At 39.5% G+C, this 18,593-nt stretch overlaps 1 protein-coding gene across 1 annotated transcript; it reads left to right on the forward strand.

Moving 5' to 3' along the window:
• Positions 1–3,871: 3,871 nt before the first annotated feature.
• LOC109919289 (myosin-4) lies at positions 3,872–18,517 on the forward strand. Its single transcript, XM_048610828.1, has 24 exons — positions 3,872–4,075; positions 4,274–4,417; positions 4,496–4,652; positions 4,796–4,823; positions 4,936–5,044; positions 6,057–6,059; positions 6,256–6,348; positions 7,232–7,295; positions 7,395–7,493; positions 7,673–7,776; positions 7,862–8,000; positions 9,137–9,255; positions 9,386–9,535; positions 9,625–9,795; positions 9,908–10,211; positions 10,310–10,380; positions 12,230–12,317; positions 14,855–14,972; positions 16,180–16,303; positions 16,396–16,532; positions 16,617–16,872; positions 17,778–18,020; positions 18,104–18,280; positions 18,368–18,517. Exons 1-24 carry the CDS (start codon positions 3,872–3,874, stop codon positions 18,515–18,517), a joined length of 3,252 nt encoding a protein of 1,083 aa, XP_048466785.1.
• Positions 18,518–18,593: the final 76 nt, after the last annotated feature.

Below are 18,593 nucleotides of genomic sequence, written 5' to 3' on the forward strand. Positions count from 1 at the left end.
ACGTTTGAAGCAAAATGCACTTTACAGTCATGTTACCAATAGAATCTGACACTGAGTCACAAAAGGAGATTTTAGGACAGTTTTATCAAAGAGATAGGTTTCAATGTTTATTTGAAGGAGTAAGAGGGAGGTTGGGGGAGAGGTTTAGGGAGAGAATTCTAGAATCCATAGTCTGGGCAGCTGAATGTATGGCTGCCAGTGATTCGACAATAGAAATAGGAATTGTGTGCATGGCCAGATTTGTATGATTGCAATAATCCTCCATGGATTGTAGGACTGATTGTGTCACAGAGATGGGAAGAGGTAAGGTCTTAGAAGGATTTCAAAGCGTTCATGAGAATTTTAGAATTGAGCTGCTGCTAGTTTACCAGAGTACTGGGGAGATCAGTAAATGGAACTTGGTGTAAATTACTGTATGGCAATAGCATTTGGATGGCTTTCAGTTCTTAGAGGGTGAAATATGGCAAGTGTGGAGGCGATGGTGTTTCTATGCACCTGTTGCCTTTGCCTTTCTAAGTGGTCAGGGTCTCAGGTTTGGGTGGTGAAGCAGATTTGATGAGTAGCTACCAATCCTATAAATCCTTTATGGTCAAACTGCAACCTTGGTGGGTAAATGGTGGAGATACTAAATGATCATTGTGGTGGATAGAATAACAATCCCGTGTGCTGTTTTGTTGTGCTTGCTGTTGAGCTTTAGAGTGCTTTGGAGTTGCCTTCATCCAGAGAAGTGAAGAGTATTTCATCATACTTCTGATTTGTCATTTGTTGAAAGTGAATACATTCTAGGAAGTCAGGGGTTACTTACTGCAGAATTTCTACCTTTGACCTGCTGTTATTACCACAATATTTAGTTGGCCAGGTCCAGTTCAATTTCTGTTCAATGCTGACCTGCAAATTGTTGATGATGGGAACCTGGGACGGTATTCTTGTTGAGCGCCAATTGAAGATGGTTAAACACTCTCTTGCTGGACGTAGTTGTTACCTGGCACTGGTATTGCCTTTTTATTTATTCATGGGATATAGGTATCACTGACTACATCGGTGTTTATTGACCAGCCAAATGGCCTTTGAAAAGATGAGCTGCCTTCTTGAATTGCTGTAGTCCATGTGCTGTGGGTGGATCTACAGTGCCGTTTAGGAGGGAGTTCCAACATTTTGACCCAGTGACTATGACAGGAATGGTGAAATAGTTCCACATCAGGTTTGTGCATGGCTTGAAAGGGGAACTTGAAGATAGTCATGTTCCCATCTATCTGATGCTCTTGTCTTTCCAGGTCAGAGACTTCATAGATTTGGAAGGTGCTGTGTAAGGAACCTTGGAAAGTTGTAATTATCTTGTAGATGCAACTGTATATCAGTGGTTTAGTGGGTGAATGTTGAATGTCTTAGTTGGGGAACAAATCAAGTGGATTGCTTTGTTTGGATGATATTGAGTTTCTTAAGTGTTGTTGAAGCTGCACTCATCCTGGCAAGTAAGGGGTATTCCATCATAGTCAAACTTGTACCTTGTACATACTGAACAGCAGAAACAGGAGATGAGTTACTTTATATAGAACCCTTAGCCTCTGAGCTGCTGTTGTAGCTGCAGTATTTATTTAGCTGCTTCAGATCAGTTTCTGGTCAATGGCAACCCCTTGGTCATTGATTATGGAGGATTTGGTGACATTAGTGATATTGAATATCAAAGGACAATGGTTAAATTATCTCTTGTTGGAGATGATCATTCCCTCGCACTTCTATGACTTAAATGCTACTTCTGATTTACCACCCAAGCCTGGATGTTGTCTATGCCATGCTATATTTGGACCCAACCTGCTTCAATATCTGAGGAGTCACAGGTGGTGCTAAGAAAATGCACAAAAATTAGCAAAATTCTCAACTCTGACATTAAGATGGAGAGAAGGTCATTGATGAAACAGTTGAAGCAGTTGGGCCCACAACACTACCCTGAGGAAGTCATTCAGAGTTGTCCCATGCCTGATATAATTGACTTGTAGCAACCACAACCAATCCCCTTTGTGCCACACATGACTCCAATCCATGGACAGTTTTCAACCTGATTCCCATTGACTTCAGATTCACTAGGGCTCTTCTCAATTTTCTCAAATGCTGCCGTGAAGTTAAGAACAGATACCTGCTTGTCCTCTCTTTTTGTGTATGTTTGGACTCAGACTAGAATGAGATCAGGAGTTGAGTTGGCCTGGCAGAATCCAAGCTGAGAATTGATAAACAAGTTATTATTGATCAAGTGACATTTGTAAGACATTGACAATGCCTTATATAAGTTTGTAAGAGTGGACTTATTGTACACTAATTGATCAAGTTGGATTTGTCTTGCTTTTCATGTACAAAACATATTTGGGTAATTTTCCACATTTTCTGGTACATGCCAGTGATTTAGCTGGACTAGAAAGCTTAGCTAGGGGTGCAGCAAATTCTGGAGCACAAGTTTTCCCAAAATGTTGTTGGGCCCATTGCCTTTGCAGATGCCTTTACTGTTTCTTGTTATCATATGAAATGAATTGAATTGGCTGAAGTCTCACATCTGTGATTCTTGGGACTCAGGAGGAGGTCATGATGGACCATCTACTCAGCACTCCTGACAGAAGATGCTTACAAATGTTTCAGTCTTGTCTTTTGCAGTAACATGCTGGGCTCCCCTATCCTTGAAGATGGGATATTTGTGGAGCCTTCTCCTCCAGAGTGTTGTTTAATTGTCTATAGCCATTCATGACTAGTTGTGGCAGGACTGCAGAGATCTGATCCACTGAGTCATTAGATATATTGTATGCTGCTTTTGCTGGTTGGCAGGCAAGTAGTCCTGTGTTGTAACTTCACCAGGTTGGGACCTCATACTTATGCATGCCTGACGCTGCTCCCGGCAAGCCCTCTTTGTTGTACCAGGTTTGCCCCCCCCCCCCAAACTCGGCTTGATGGTGATGTTAGAATGATGGATATCCTGGGCCATGAGCTTACGTATTTTGGTTGAATACAATTAGTTAAAATATTTGTGACATAGGTAGAAGCCATTTCAATATTGTGGCAAGGGGAGAAACCTGGCTAGAATTTCCAGGAAGATTGGTATAGATTTGAGGAGGCAAAACATGTTCAAGGACTTTGAAGAAGGATGAAGGGTTGTAGATTGGTGAATTATATTATTTGTTGGTTTGAAATAGTATATCGAGAATTGAATTATTGTATTCAAAGTCTAAGATGTGCGTGTTTGGACATATTTAGAAGATTGCAGTTTGACTGAACAAGTTTTTTGAGATGATGGTAAGTAGAAATTGTTTCCTATAGATTCCTTAATTTTGGAATAAAATTGGATGATAACATGGGAAGTGATAACTAAATGAATGGAAATAGAAACAGAAATTGCTGGAGAAAATCAACAGATCTGGCAGCATCTACAGAAAGAGAAAGACAGCTAAAGTTTCGAGTCTACTAACCCTTCTTCAGAACTGATAGTAGATAGGAAAAAGCTGTATTTATGCTGATAACAGGGAGTGAGCGAGCCCAGAGAGAGACAGAGAGAACGTTAGGCAAAAGATGGTTAATAGGATGCCAGTGGAAGTGGAAATAGACATCATCATATTCTATATCTCGGGTAGATTTATCAGGCTACATCTATAATGTAATGTCAGGTAGGGATTACAATAAAAGTAAAGGACGGGACGCCAAAACTCTTCCCGCTCATGTTAGTTTACCGTGGTTAACAGTATCTACCTTGACTTACACCTTGGTTAAAGTAAAAGCTTGGGCCTGTTGGTTTCCACTTTAAAAGATCTGAAGACCGTCACAGTCTTTAGACCGATGCAAATGTTCGCCATTAAATGCATTGATTTATTTTTTTTTACAGTAAAACCGCAAAATGAGTTCCGACGCGGAAATGGAGGTTTTTGGTGCGGCTGCTCACTATCTCCGCAAAACGGAGAAAGAGCGGATTGAAGCACAGAATAAACCATTCGACGCGAAAACAGCTTGTTATATCTATGACCCTGTTGATTTGTATGTACCAAGTACAATCAAGAGCAGGGAAGGTGGCAAAGTCACAGTGGAAACTATTAATAAAAAGGTGCGTGAACATCTAATGAAAGGGGAATCTTTGCTAAGAAATCTACAAGGTGGCCTGGGTGTGTGGTGTTTTCCTTTGATTCTAGTTTTTATATAATAAATTTATTCTAAAATAATACATTTGCCATTGTCAATAAATATTTATGACAGCGTCCCCTCAGTACAATCAACTATCCTAATCATGCGCTCACTTTTGTAGACAGTTACTGTCAAAGAAGATCAAGTCTTCGCAATGAACCCTCCAAAATTCGATAAAATCGAGGATATGGCCATGTTGACCCATTTGAATGAAGCGTCCGTGTTGTTTAACCTCAAAGATCGTTACTCAGCATGGATGATCTATGTAAGTAAAGTCGAAATCTATGCCGAAGTTCTATTTTAATGCGATCACAAAAATCAACACATGCATTTTGTTTTCCAGACCTACTCTGGGTTATTCTGTGTCACGGTGAACCCCTACAAATGGTTGCCAGTGTATGATCCTGCAGTTGTAACGGCTTACAGAGGCAAAAAGCGACAGGAAGCCCCTCCTCACATCTTCTCCATCTCTGACAATGCCTATCAGTTCATGTTGACTGGTAATAATCCATTCTCTTTGTGAACTTCGTGGTGCTTATTCTCTGCAGATATTAAATGTGTGCACTTTGCTATTTAGAAGTTTAGTCTTTCACTTGCGCTTTCAATAACTTGTCTTCAATGCAATGTGATTTGTATTTCACAGATCGTGAGAACCAGTCCATTCTGATTACGTAAGAACCAATACTTTTAATATCAATTAACTACCACTTGAAGCATAATTTTAATATTTATGGAATATTTTTGGCTTATATGTAATTTTATTGCTCATCCCTTTCACTGCAGCGGAGAATCCGGTGCAGGGAAGACTGTGAACACGAAACGTGTCATTCAGTACTTTGCGTCTATTGCAGCCAGTGGCGATCTCCACAAGAAAAAGGATTCTAAGATGCACGTAAATAATAAATTAAATCTTAATTTGTATACATGTGTCTTTGTTGGAATCAAAATAATCCAATCGATAAGTATGTTAGTTGATCTGTACCTCAATTCCATTGAGTTTGTTGCATAGAAACGTAGAAATTAGATGCAAGATTAGGCTATTTTGCCCTTTGCATCTGTGCCACCTTTAATTATGATCATGGCTTATTATCCAATTTAGTACCCTGTTCCCACTTTTTCCTCATACCCTGTGATCCCTTTAAAACTGTATCTAACTCCTTCCTGAAGACATTCAATGTTTTGGCCTCAAAGGCTTTATGCAGCAGAGTATTCTTTTCTGGTATGTGACCATCACTGGCAAGACCCATATTTATTAACCTTACCTAACTTACCTTCAAACAAGTGACTCATTCAACCATTTCAGACATCAGTTTAAGAGTTAACCACATTGCTTTGGAATGTGGAGTCGCATGATAGTTAGGGATAAAAAAAATAAAAACAAAGTTGCTGGAAAAAGCTCAGCAGGTCTGGCAGCATCTGTGAAGGCGAAAACAGAGTTAATGTTTCGAATCTGGTGACCTTTCCTCAGAACGGATAGTTAGGGATGGTTGATTTCCTTTCCTAAAACACATTACTGAATTAGATGGGGTTTTACTACAGTCCATCAGAGTGATCAAGGTCTCCATTACTGAGATAAGCTTTCAATTCCCAATCTTATTAACTGAAATTAGACTTCACCCACTATTGTGATGGAATTTGGACTCAAAACCCATGAGAATGGGCCTACCCTTCTGCATTACTAACTCAGTGATATTGCCACTATACCATCACTCTTCCATTTAGCTACCTTTCATCAATATTTCTTGATAGTTTAATCAAACAAAAGTACAGACATCTTTCTTGAAAGAATTAATTTACTCACATCCACAGCATGCTGAAAAGAAAGTTCTAGACTTCTATGGCGCTTCCTGAGATTAGCCACATCAATGAATTCACATTTTATGCAGTTGAGTTCTAACTTTAAGGTTGTGTCCTGTTGTTCTGGATTCTCCCACCAGATAAAACAGTTTATCTGGACACATTCCTCTATAAGGTCCCTTTAGAATTGAACCACTCCTTAAACTTTTAACTCTGAATCTTTCATATTCACTGTATTCACTTTTTGTTAGCTGCTGTCTTTATAATTGATAAAATGCTAGCTCATATAACTTGCCAAAATTTTAGGGAACCCTGGAGGATCAAATCATCCAAGCAAATCCACTGCTTGAAGCTTTTGGTAATGCCAAGACAATGAGAAACGACAATTCATCTCGCTTTGTAAGTATCGTGAAATTTTATTGCCATAATAATTGTAAAATATAATTGGGTGGAACTTTACAGTGATAGCAGAAGTCCTACTGCTGGGGTCAAAAGCAGGTGGCAGTCATGCATCGGCTGGCAATGGGACTCAGGGAGGCATATTCCCAACAAAAGCCACTACCAGGGCCACAAATAAATTAATGATGGTTAACTGTCCCTTCCCAAGAGCAACCTGGCCAATCAGAGGGTTGGCAATTGAGCAGCCTCAGCAACCTCACTGCCAGTGGTGGCCATAGCTGAAGCTACGGCTTTAGGGAAATGGTGCCTCAATGGCTGGACACCCTCAAAAAGGAGGTAAGTGGTACTGAGTCTTGCTGGGGTTAGAACAGAAGATGGTTGAGTTGGGGCAGGTTGCAGTAACTGATGGCATGAGCTAGGGGCAGATTGCAGTGTCATGTTGACAGCCAATGCCATTGATTAGCTCCTGCATGTACCATGGCATGGCCTTTAATGACGGCCTCTTTGGAGGCTGCCATGTGTCACCCAGTACCATTCCCAAGTGGCAGAGGGCCATCTCAACAGCGGCAATATGTTCACAGAGACAGAAAGTGATCTTTAATTAACCACTTAAGTGGTTTGATCAGTGTCCTTAGAGGTGGTGGATCTGCCAATGTTTCTGTTGCTGGAAAAATGTCAGGGTGGTGGAAAGATATTGCCAGCCTTCCTGCTTGTCAACCCAATACAAAGTGGCTGGTCAAATTCCATCCATTGTCTGTGAATACTGTAACATTTCAAGCAACACAGTCTTCAAACAAACCTTGGCATTAATTGGAAACTGTTAGGAAATTAAATTCAAAAGATAGCTTGAAGACTAACAGGACTGTTTTCTCCAAAAACCAAGGGTAAATTCATCAGAATTCATTTTGGAGCTACAGGGAAATTGGCTTCTGCTGATATTGAGACCTGTAAGTATCATTATATTTAGTTTATTTGTGATCTGTGGAATTTAACTTTTTTTCCCAAAAGTTACAGCTACATCAACTCAATCATATTATGCCCAACAGATCTGCTAGAAAAATCTCGTGTAGTCTTCCAGTTGAAAGCTGAAAGAAGCTACCATATTTTCTACCAGATCACATCGAATAAGAAGCCAGAACTAATTGGTAAGTCACAATGGAATTTCCATTATACTTAAATTAATGATTTGATGCTGATATATGAACTAATGTAAGATATGAAGACATTTCAAGAAATTGCTGAATATTGTGATAAACATATCTGAAATAGTTTACCTAAAGTATTTGTAACTAATTTGTAAATTCATTGAATCTTTCCATTTCAGAAATGTTGCTCATCACCACCAACCCATATGACTTTCCATTTGTCAGTCAGGGAGAGATAACTGTACCAAGTATTGATGACCAAGATGAATTAATGGCTACTGATGTAAGTTAACACATTCAGACAATAATTGAACAACTGATGCACATGTTTCTGCAGCAGTGATGATATTCTTTCTTTGATTCTGTAGGAAGCCATTGACATCCTGGGTTTCACCTCTGAGGAAAAAGCATGTATCTACAAACTCACTGGTGCAGTAATGCACTATGGTAACCTTAAGTTCAAGCAGAAGCCAAGAGAGGAACAAGCTGAACCTGATGGCACTGAAGGTAAAATATTGACATGTTATTTAAAAAATCTTCTGTACAAAGTAATATTTATACTTCCTTTTCACAAACCCCACTTCACCTTTTTCTGATCTAGTTATCTATCAAGACTTCCATTTTTATATTGTTGAATCAACATTTCCTATTTAATTTTGCTATGTCAACTGTCACATTGTATCTGCAGACTCTGGCCACTGTCTGACACTGTAGAGCAAGGTGCCAATGCATCCACCCCAACTCCAGAGATTTTCCTGATCAATCTATTTAGAAATGTTCTTACACATCTTTGGAGCAGGTGGGAGTTGAACCTAGACCTCCTGGTTCAGAGGCAGGTGCACTACCGCCACAATGGCCCAAAATTTAAATTCTGCCAATTGTTGCAGTGAGATTTGAAATTAAGGTCCCCAACATATTAGTCCAAACGTGACGATTAAGAGTCACTGAAATTCCCACTGTACCACCCATACCTTCATAACCAAAGCCTGCTTAAATGCAATACTACTGATGACTTCATTACGGAAATAATCAAATGAATGATAAATTGTGAATGATGATTTTTCATTTTATTTTTATCAGTATTAGAAAGTTGTCCATAACTCTCTAAACCCTTAATAAAATTGTTATTAAGTCTTTTCTCAGAGGTGATGTCAGGAAACACTTCTTACAAATAGTAATGGAGAACTGGAAAGTACTTGCCCCAGATAGTTTTTTTTTGCACAATGTCAGTTGAGAATTTAAAAACTGAGCTTGATGGATACTTACTTGAGAAAATGACGTGCTCTTATATAATACTTTTCATGACGCTAACATGACCCAAAGTACAGAAGTGAAGTGCTTAATGAAGTGTTGTAGGAATTGTGACAGTCATTTTTCTTATTGCAAGGTTCCAAAAAGACCAATGTAATAATGATCATATGAGCTGTTTTTGTGATATCATTGCCAAATCAATATGTTCGTAATCACAAATGCACAGAGGGCTCTCATGGCCTTTAGATTCAAGTGGAGTAAAGTACAGCATAACTTTGAGCTTACTCATTGTATTTTTCAATCTGAACTGACCTGTGTTAAATCTTTGCAGTGCATTGGAGCTATAAATCGATTATTCACTGATTCCTAATGTATTTTGTGTCTTTTAACAGTTGCTGACAAGGCTGCTTACCTAATGGGCTTGAATTCTGCAGAATTGTTAAAATCTTTGTGCTTTCCAAGAGTAAAGGTTGGAAATGAGTATGTTACCAAAGGGCAAACGGTACAACAGGTATTATATGTAACTGTATTATTTTGATATGATATTGTATTTTTGCAGTGCTATGACAAACATTCCTGAAGTGTTCTTCATCCAGCTATGATTTCGAATTCTTACATATTTTATGTTGGGTTGTTTCAAGGTTCACTATGCAGTTAGTGCACTGGCAAAAGCTGTGTACGATAAGATGTTTTTGTGGATGGTTTCACGGATCAATCAGCAATTAGAAACAAGACAACCCAGACAATATTTCATAGGTGTGCTGGATATTGCAGGTTTTGAAATCTTTGAAGTGAGTAAGAACAAAATTATTTTCTGACTAAGCACATTCTTTTTTCTGTTGAGCTTGCATGTTTTCATTATCAGTTTTCATGATTTCAGTTCAACAGCCTAGAACAGTTATGTATCAACTTCACTAATGAGAAGCTGCAGCAGTTCTTCAACCATCACATGTTTGTTCTGGAACAAGAAGAGTACAAGAAGGAAGGAATTGAATGGGAATTCATTGACTTTGGTATGGATCTGGCTGCTTGCATTGAGCTCATTGAAAAGGTAAGGAAACAAAAGACAATTAGATAGACTGAAAGAAAAAAACTTGAATGTTATAAAACTAAATTACACAAAGAATTCTCACAGTTTAAGAAAAATTATTATTGCATTTAAGCCAATGGGAATCTTCTCAATCCTGGAAGAGGAGTGCATGTTCCCCAAGGCCTCTGACACTTCTTTCAAGAATAAACTATATGATCAGCATCTTGGAAAGTCAAACAACTTCCAGAAACCAAAGCTTACCAAAGGGAAGACTGAAGCTCACTTCTCATTGATCCACTATGCTGGCACCGTGGACTACAATGTCAATGGCTGGTTGGAAAAGAACAAGGACCCTCTGAATGAAACTGTTGTTGGTCTGTATCAGAAATCTTCAGTGAAGCTTCTAGCAACACTCTTCGCTGCCTATACTGGTGAAGGTAAAATAATTTAATTTAATAATAGCTATTCATTCATTGTCTTACTGACTGAAGAAACACCACTGACCGTTATCTCTTTTAAATTTTGTTTATGACAGATTCTGCTGCGCCTAAGAAAAGTGTTAAGAAGAGGGGCTCTTCTTTCCAAACTGTGTCTGCACTATTTAGGGTATACCTTCAACTTAATGTTTCCACAATTAGTAATATTCATCAACATCATGAACAAATTAGAAGTCACGCATTAGATAACAGATTTGGAGAGTAATCAATGGGCTAATAAGAGGGATGAGCTCAAAGTAATATCAGCAGAGAAAAAAATCAAGAAAGATAATGCGACTAAAAGCCAAAGAAACTTTGGGATCTGATGGGCTACATTATAGAATTTCAAAAGGCTGTAGAGATGGTGGTGCACTGTTATATTTTCCCAATATTCCTTAGTTGCTAGAAATGTTGCTAGATGTAACATTGCTATTCCCAAAAGGATGGAGACAGATAAATAAAATCTACAAGCCAATTAGCCTGACAGTAGTCATTGGAAAAAAAAACACTAGAATTTATCAAAAAGGAAGTCTCAGCAATTCATGAAGGAAACTATAGTGTGATGAGACTAGCCCAATATGATTGTGCTGAAGAAAAATCATACCTGTCAAATTCATTAGAATTTTTTGAGGATATAATGAAAAAGGTGAACATGGATTGGTGAAACATGAAAGGTGAAATGTATAAGGTGAACATATGGTATTAATGGATTTCCAAAAGGCAGTTGATAAGATATGACAAGGAGTGAATATGAAAGATGAAGACTCATGAATTAGGAGTAATATGGATATAGGATTGGTTAAAGGGCAGGAAGCAGAGAGTATGGATAGATGAGACATTTTCAAGTTGTTAGGCTTTGGCTGGTAGACTGACACAAGGATCAATGTTGGGGCCTCAACTATTTATAATTGGTATGGATGGATTCGATGAGGAGCCTGAGTTTATTGATGATACGAAGCTACCTAGGAATATAAGGCATGATGAGTGTAGAATAATGGAGTTAACATCAGAAGCATACATGATGATGAAATAATGATAACAGATTCACATGTGTTCATAGGAATTTGGAATGGAACAGAAATTTGAACCTTGTGTGAAGATCCCATGTATGTATACGTTTAGCTTTAACTAAGGAGTCCTTGCATAAAAGACCACAAACTCAAGCAGCGTGCTTTTGAGAGACTAAATAGCTCCAAACTTGACTACATAACAAAGCAATGAAGGCTCAATGAGAATACAAAAATATATAGGCATTTTAATTGAATATGCAGTAACTTGTCAGATAAAAAACATGCAGGTACATTGGGCAATTAGGAGGACAATTGGCACAATGGCCTTTATTGCTGAGAAATTTATGTACACGAATATGGAAAGTCTTGCCACAATTGTACAGGCCTCTAATGAGACTACACCTGGAGTACCGTACTCAACTTTGGTCTCCATATCAAAAGAAGGACATAGTTGTTTTGCAGGCAGCATACTGAAAGTTCACCAGACTGTGTCCTTGATGAAAGGTTTGTCCCATGTTGAGAAACTAGGCTTATAGTTGTTGGAGTTGAGGGAACGAAGAATTGATCTGATTGAAACATACATGATTCTAAAGAGGCTTGACAGGATAGACACTGAAAGGCTGTTTCCCCTTGACTGACAATCTTAACATGTAGGGGCACAGCCTTAGGATAAGGGATTAATCATTTTTCACTGAGGCAAGGAGTGATTTCTTGACTCAGAGGGTTGTGAATCTTAGGAATTCTGTACTCCAGAAGGTTGTGGATACTGCATCATTGAGTGTAATCAAGGCTGAGGTAACTCGATATTTACTGTCACAGGAATTAGAGGATGTAGGGTGTGAGTAGGAAAATTGAGTTGAGGTGGATCAACCTGTTTATACTCAATAGATGAGAAGGTAATTAATACAGAAATACATTCAATTTTTTTCTGTTTATTTGTGATAACACTATTTCTCCTATGTATTGTAGGAAAATCTGAATAAGCTAATGACCAATCTAAGAAGCACTCATCCACACTTTGTACGTTGTATCATCCCCAATGAAACTAAGACTCCAGGTATTAATTTTCAAATAATGTATGGGCACTTTCTTTTAAATTCATTCACAGGATGTGGGCATCACTGGTTAGGCCAGAATTTATTACCTTTGAGAAGATGGTAGTGAGCTTCCTTCTTGAACTGCTGCTAGTCTATTTCCTGTATATACCCCACAATGCTGCTAGGGAGGGAGAACTAAGATTTTGACCCGGTGGGAACCACAATATATTTCCAAGTCAGAATGGTGAGTTGCTTGGAAGGGAGCTTGTAGTTGTCATGTTCCCATGTATCTGCTGTCCTTGTCATTCTAGATACTGGTGGTTGTTGTTTTGGAAGGTAGTGTTTTGTGTGCCTGTTGAATTTCTGCAATGCATCTTATAGCTGGTACACACTACTGCTACTAAGTGTTGGAGGTGGAGAGTGTAGATGTTTTTGGATGTGGTGGCAGTTATATAGCTGCGTTATCCTAGGTAGCTCTTGAATGTTTTTGGAGTTGCACTCATCCTGGTAAGTGGGCAGTAATCCATCACATTGCTGACTTGTGCCTAGGTAGTCAGGCTCTAGGTTGTCAGGAGATAAATTACTCACTGTGAGTATTCCAACTTCTGACATGCTGTCGTAGTGACAGAATTTATATGACTGGTCCAGTTCAGATTCTGGTCAATGGTAAACGCCAGTATGTTGAAACTGGAGGATTCAGTGATAGCACTGCCATTGAATGTCAAGGAACAATACTTCAATTCTCTCTTATTGGAAATGTCAATTGCTGGCATTTGTGTGCATGTTACTTGCTGCTGTGAGCACTTAAAGGATATTGTCCAGGTCTTGCTGCATTTGGACATAGGCTGTTTCAGTGTCTGAGGAGTCGTGAATGGTGCTGAGCATTGTGCAAATCATCAGCGAATATCCTCACTTCTGATCTTATGATGGAGGGAAGGTCATTGAGGAAGTAGGTGAAAGTGGTTGGACCTAGGACACTTCCATGAAGAACTCCTGCAGTGATGCCCTGGAACTGAGAAAACTGACCACCAACATCAATTCCTGTTGCTTCTAGTTTTGCTAGGGCTCTTTGATACTGCATTCTGACAAATGTAGCCTTGATGTCAAGGGCAGTCTCTCTCACCTCACCTTTGGGATTCAGCTCTTTTGTCCATGTTTCAACCAAAGCTGTAATGAGGTCAAGAGCTGAGTGGCTCTTGCAGCACCCAAACTGGGTGTCACTGAACAGTTTGTTGCTAATGTAGGTGCTACTCGATAGCACTGTTGTTGACTCCTTCAAGCACCTTACTGATGATCAAGTCAAGACTGGTAGGGTGCCAATTGGCTGGGTTGGATTTGTCCTGTTTTTTCTGCACATGACATACGTGGGCAATTTTCACATTGTCAGGAGATGCAGATCAGAAGTACAGCTTGGCCAGGGTTCTGGATCACAGTTCTTCAGTACTTTCGAGGGATCGTTATTGAGGCCCATAACACTTGCAGCTTTCAGTGCCTCAAGTTGTTTTTTAATATTGCGTGGACTGAATTCAGTTGGCTGAAAGCTGGCAACTGGGATGATGGAAATCTTAGGAGGAGACCGAGATGGATTATCTACTCAGCACTTCTGGCTGAAGATTGTTGCAAATGTTTCAGCCATATCTTTTGCACTGATGTGCTGGGCTCTTCCATCATTGAGGATGGGGATATTTGTGGACCCTCTTTGTTCAATGAGTTGTTTAATTATCCAATAAAACTGGATGCAGAACTTAGATCGGATCGTTCATTGTAAAATGTCATAGTTCTGTACAACACTTGCGGCTTCTGTTGTTTGGCACACAAGTAATTCTGTGTTGTAACTTCAACAGCTTGGCACCTCATTTTTAAGTATGCCTGGTGCTATTCCTGGCAAGCCCTTTTGGAGTCTTCATTGTCCAGGGTTGATTCCCCCAGTTTATTGGTTATGGTAAAATGTGGGATATGTCGAGCCATGAGGATTAAGATTGTGTTTAGTATAATTCTGCCAGTGCTGATGACGGAAAACACCTGATGGATGCCCAGTTTTGAGATGTTTAGTTTGTTTGATGTTCATTCCATTTAGCGTAGTGATAGCGCCACGCAACATGATGCAAGGTACCCTCAATGTGAAGGTAAGACTTTGTCTCCACAAGTACTGTAAGATGACCACTTTTACTGATATTTTCATGAACAGCTTGTTCATTCCCTCATCACCTGCCACAGACCAGTCTAGCAGCAATAGCCTTTAGGACTCAACTAGCTCAGTCAGTAGCAGTGTTGTCGAGCCACTTTTGGTAATGGACATTAAAGTACAATACCTAGACATCATTATATGCCATTGCCACCCTCAGTGCTTCCTCCAAGTGGAATTTAATATGGAATACTGATTCATCACCTTAGGCTGTCGGGGTTGGGAGGGATGGTCGAGGTTAATGTGGTAATCAGCAGTTCTCCTTGTCTATATTTGACCCAACACCAATGTCAGGGTCCAGGGTCACTTAATATGCATTTTTTTTTCTCACAGATCTGTAGTCATTCAACTAATACTATGTTCACTGTTTAGGTGTGATAGAGAATCAATTGGTCATTCATCAGTTGAGATGCAATGGTGTGTTGGAAGGCATTAGGATTTGCAGAAAGGGATTTCCAAGCAGAATCCTTTATGCTGACTTTAAACAAAGGTAACAATTTAACTTTACAGAGTGAAATAGAAATGAATTGTATTGATGTATGGCAGGGCTTCCCAAACTGTGGACCACATGGGGTCAGAAGCCAAATATTTGGGTTTATGAGCCCTTATGTAGTAATGTTTGTTGTGGCACTCCAACCTCTTGTGAACACCTCCAAGGCCCCTTTAAATTTTGCATTTTTTTGTAAACAGTGAATGTGGCCTAATCCAATACACCTGAATGCTATTGTTAAAACAAACCTAACTGGAAGTTATGTATTCTCCAAATAAAAGCCCAGTGTGTTTTACAGCTCTTCACAGCTCTCATGGATCTTTTCCTCACTCCCCCCAAACCTCCATCCCCTCTACAGGCATCTCCTCTCTTTCCATGGTTATCTCCTGCCCCTCAAGCATCTTATGCTTACCCCATACCCAGGCATCTCGCTGCCCACCTCCCAAACAAGCATCTCTTCTCCTCACCACAGACATTCTGCTCCCTCATAATCCCTCATCACAGGCATCCGTCCCATATCACAGGCATTCCTTCCCCCCAAAACACATTTCACCACTCCCCCACTTCATTGGCACAAACATTTTCTTTCCCTCCTCTCATAAGCATCTTCTCCTTCGCACACTCCACCACACTCCCAGAGGTCTGGGAACCCAATAACTTACAGCCACCAAAATGGGGTCACGATGGGAAATAGTTTGGGAAGTGCTGATATTGTGAATTTCATGGCCGTGGGTTATTGCAAAGCATTTTGTAGCCATTCATACAGGCACTCATTTTTCAAATACGTGACAGCCAATTCACAAGCAGCAATATCCCACAAGAGTATTGGGTTTCTTGGCCAGGTAATCAAGCTTTGCTGATGCTAGTTAAGGCATAAATATTGGCATGCAAAGTCCACCTGCCCTTGTTCAAGCAGTGCTGTGGAATCTTTTCACTCCATCTTAGAAGGCAGAATCTGATCCAAAACATGCAACACTTCATCACTGGTACATTAAGGAATCATTCTGGATAAGGTGCTCCACTCTGTGAAGTGGATCCAGAAACTATATTCTTCTGACTTGGATATTAAAATGTTGCCACAGATGCCCTTAGTGGTAGGGGTGGTAATTGTGATTTTGATCTATATAAGGTCTGATCTTGATGATATGCTAGATGAATAAAATAGGCGCTATGTAAAAGTAAACAACATATTCTTTGGAAAATACAGATACAAACTCTTAAATGCAAGTGCCATACCGGAAGGACAATTTATTGACAGCAAGAAGGCTTCTGAGAAGCTGCTAAGCTCCATTGATGTTGATCATAACCAGTATCGGTTCGGCCATACTAAGGTAAATGTTCAGGTCTAAAGGCCCATATGATAAAATCAAAAACAGTGAACCACTGGGTAACTCTTAAAGCTATATTATTCATCTTATTAAAGGTATTTTTCAAGGCTGGTCTCCTGGGTATTCTAGAAGAAATGAGAGATGACAAATTGGCCCAAATCATCACACGCACACAAGCCATTTGCCGTGGTTTTCTAATGAGAGTTGAATTTCGGAAGATGGTGGAGAGAAGGTATTTGGTAAAGCTAATTATTTCAGTAATGTAGATGAAGCAATGCAAATTTTAGTAACAGTTCTGTTTAATGCCGTTCTACAGGGATGCCATCTTCACTATCCAGTACAACATCCGTGCATTCATGAACGTCAAGCATTGGCCGTGGATGAAACTGTTCTTCAAGATCAAGCCTCTTCTGAGGAGTGCAGAAACTGAAAAGGAAATGGCAAACATGAAAGTGGAATTTGAGAAGACTAAAGAAGCACTCGCTAAATCAGAAGCGAGAAGGAAGGAATTGGAAGAAAAAATGGTTAGCCTGCTTCAAGAAAAAAATGATTTACTGCTTCAAGTTCAGTCAGTAAGTAACCCAAATAAGTAACTTAAATGTTTTCAGTTCTTTTATTATCTGACTTTAGAATTATGGCATTTGCCCATTTCTGGAGACAGTGTGTGTTCCCAACCCATGGCACTATTTAAGGTGGCCGCCAGGAGATGTTCGATCATCATGAGTTGCCAGTTTGTCCTTGTGCATGAATGATAATATTGCAGCTGGGGTCAGTTCAGTCGTTAAGAATAGTTCTACATATTTCCCCTGGTTTTGTATTGCAGTCCTCTTTCTGGTTCCTAACTCAGCATGGGCTCTGAACTTTGAAGCCCCTGGACTGCTTAACAACGTGTTCACTGACTGGGGTCATGACTGGACCTAATCATGGGACAACTTTTTTTTTTTACTATTTGACAGATCTGTCAATTTCTCGATTAATAAGCATCATACATTCCAGACTGGAATTGAAACACAGTCAGCTCACCAAGAAAAGGTTGCCTGGTTGGCAGCTCTATCTCACATTTAATGAAAAGCTCTAATTCTGTGCATATGTATGAAATCCTCTACTTAGTAGTAATGTGGCCTTAAATGAAGCCTGCTAGAATAAGGCGCTTTGGATGGAATTGTATGAAATGCAGTTCTTTCTCAATTTCTGTTATCTTGGGTAGTGAGCATTTAAAACCATAAGACCATAAAACATAGGAACAGGAGTAAGCCATTCACCTCCTCAAGCCTGTTCGACCATTCAATAGGATCATGGTTGATCCAACATTGCTCATGTCAACTTTCTTTTGTTTTCCCCATAACACTTAATTCCCCAACTGCTCAAGAATCTATCCATCACAGCCTTAAATATACACATGTACTCTACCCCACAGCTCTCTGTGGCAAGGAGTGAATAAGTTGCTCAGATTTAAAAAAAATTTCTTCCCAAAAAGGAAGCAGAGGGCCTGGCAGATGCAGAAGAAAGGTGTGACCAGCTCATCAAAAGCAAAATTAATTTAGAAGCCAAGGTCAAGGAACTCAATGAAAGACTGGAGGATGAAGAGGAATGTAATGCAGAGTTGACATCCAAGAAGAGAAAACTAGAAGATGAATGCTCTGAGTTAAAGAAGGATATTGATGACCTGGAACTCACACTAGCCAAAGTTGAAAAGGAAAAGCATGCCACCGAAAACAAGGTATTTATTTGCATCTGGAATAAAATTATTAATTTATGTAGTTTGCACATTTCACTAACTAAAAACTGGCATTTACTCAAAAGGTTAAGAATCTTACAGAAGAAATGGCTTCCCTCGATGAAAGCATTATCAAATTAACAAAGGAGAAGAAAGCCCTCCAAGAAGCTCATCAGCAAACTCTTGACGATCTCCAGGCTGAGGAGGACAAAGTTAACACCTTAACCAAAACCAAAGCTAAATTGGAACAACAAGTAGATGATGTTAGTATTAGTAAATGAATATTATGAACTTCTAATATTTCCATTGATAGTTTTGAAGATTCTGAAGATTTTTGTTGTTTATTACAGCTTGAAGGTTCTCTAGAACAAGAGAAAAAGCTTCGCATGGACCTTGAGAGGATAAAGAGGAAGCTTGAAGGGGATTTGAAGCTGGTTCAGGAATCAGTAATGGACTTAGAAAATGACAAACAGCAATTGGAAGAGAAAGTGAAGAAGTAAGAAATGGTTACAGAGATAGTAGGAACTGCCGATGCTGGAGAATCTGAGATAACACGGTGTAGAGCTGGATGAACAC

Source organism: Rhincodon typus, chromosome 23, assembly GCF_021869965.1.
Source record: "Rhincodon typus isolate 14 chromosome 23, sRhiTyp1.1, whole genome shotgun sequence".
Taxonomy (NCBI): Eukaryota; Metazoa; Chordata; class Chondrichthyes; order Orectolobiformes; family Rhincodontidae; genus Rhincodon; species Rhincodon typus.

Bases quoted from the DNA above. Each gene is read 5' to 3' on its own strand.
- LOC109919289 (XM_048610828.1), top strand. From the start codon at position 3,872: ATGAGTTCCGACGCGGAAATGGAGGTTTTTGGTGCGGCTGCTCACTAT. The intron at 4,418-4,495 runs GTAAGTAAAGTC...TTTGTTTTCCAG, and splicing joins ACTCAGCATGGATGATCTAT to ACCTACTCTGGGTTATTCTG. The intron at 7,296-7,394 runs GTAAGTATCATT...TATGCCCAACAG, and splicing joins TTCTGCTGATATTGAGACCT to ATCTGCTAGAAAAATCTCGT.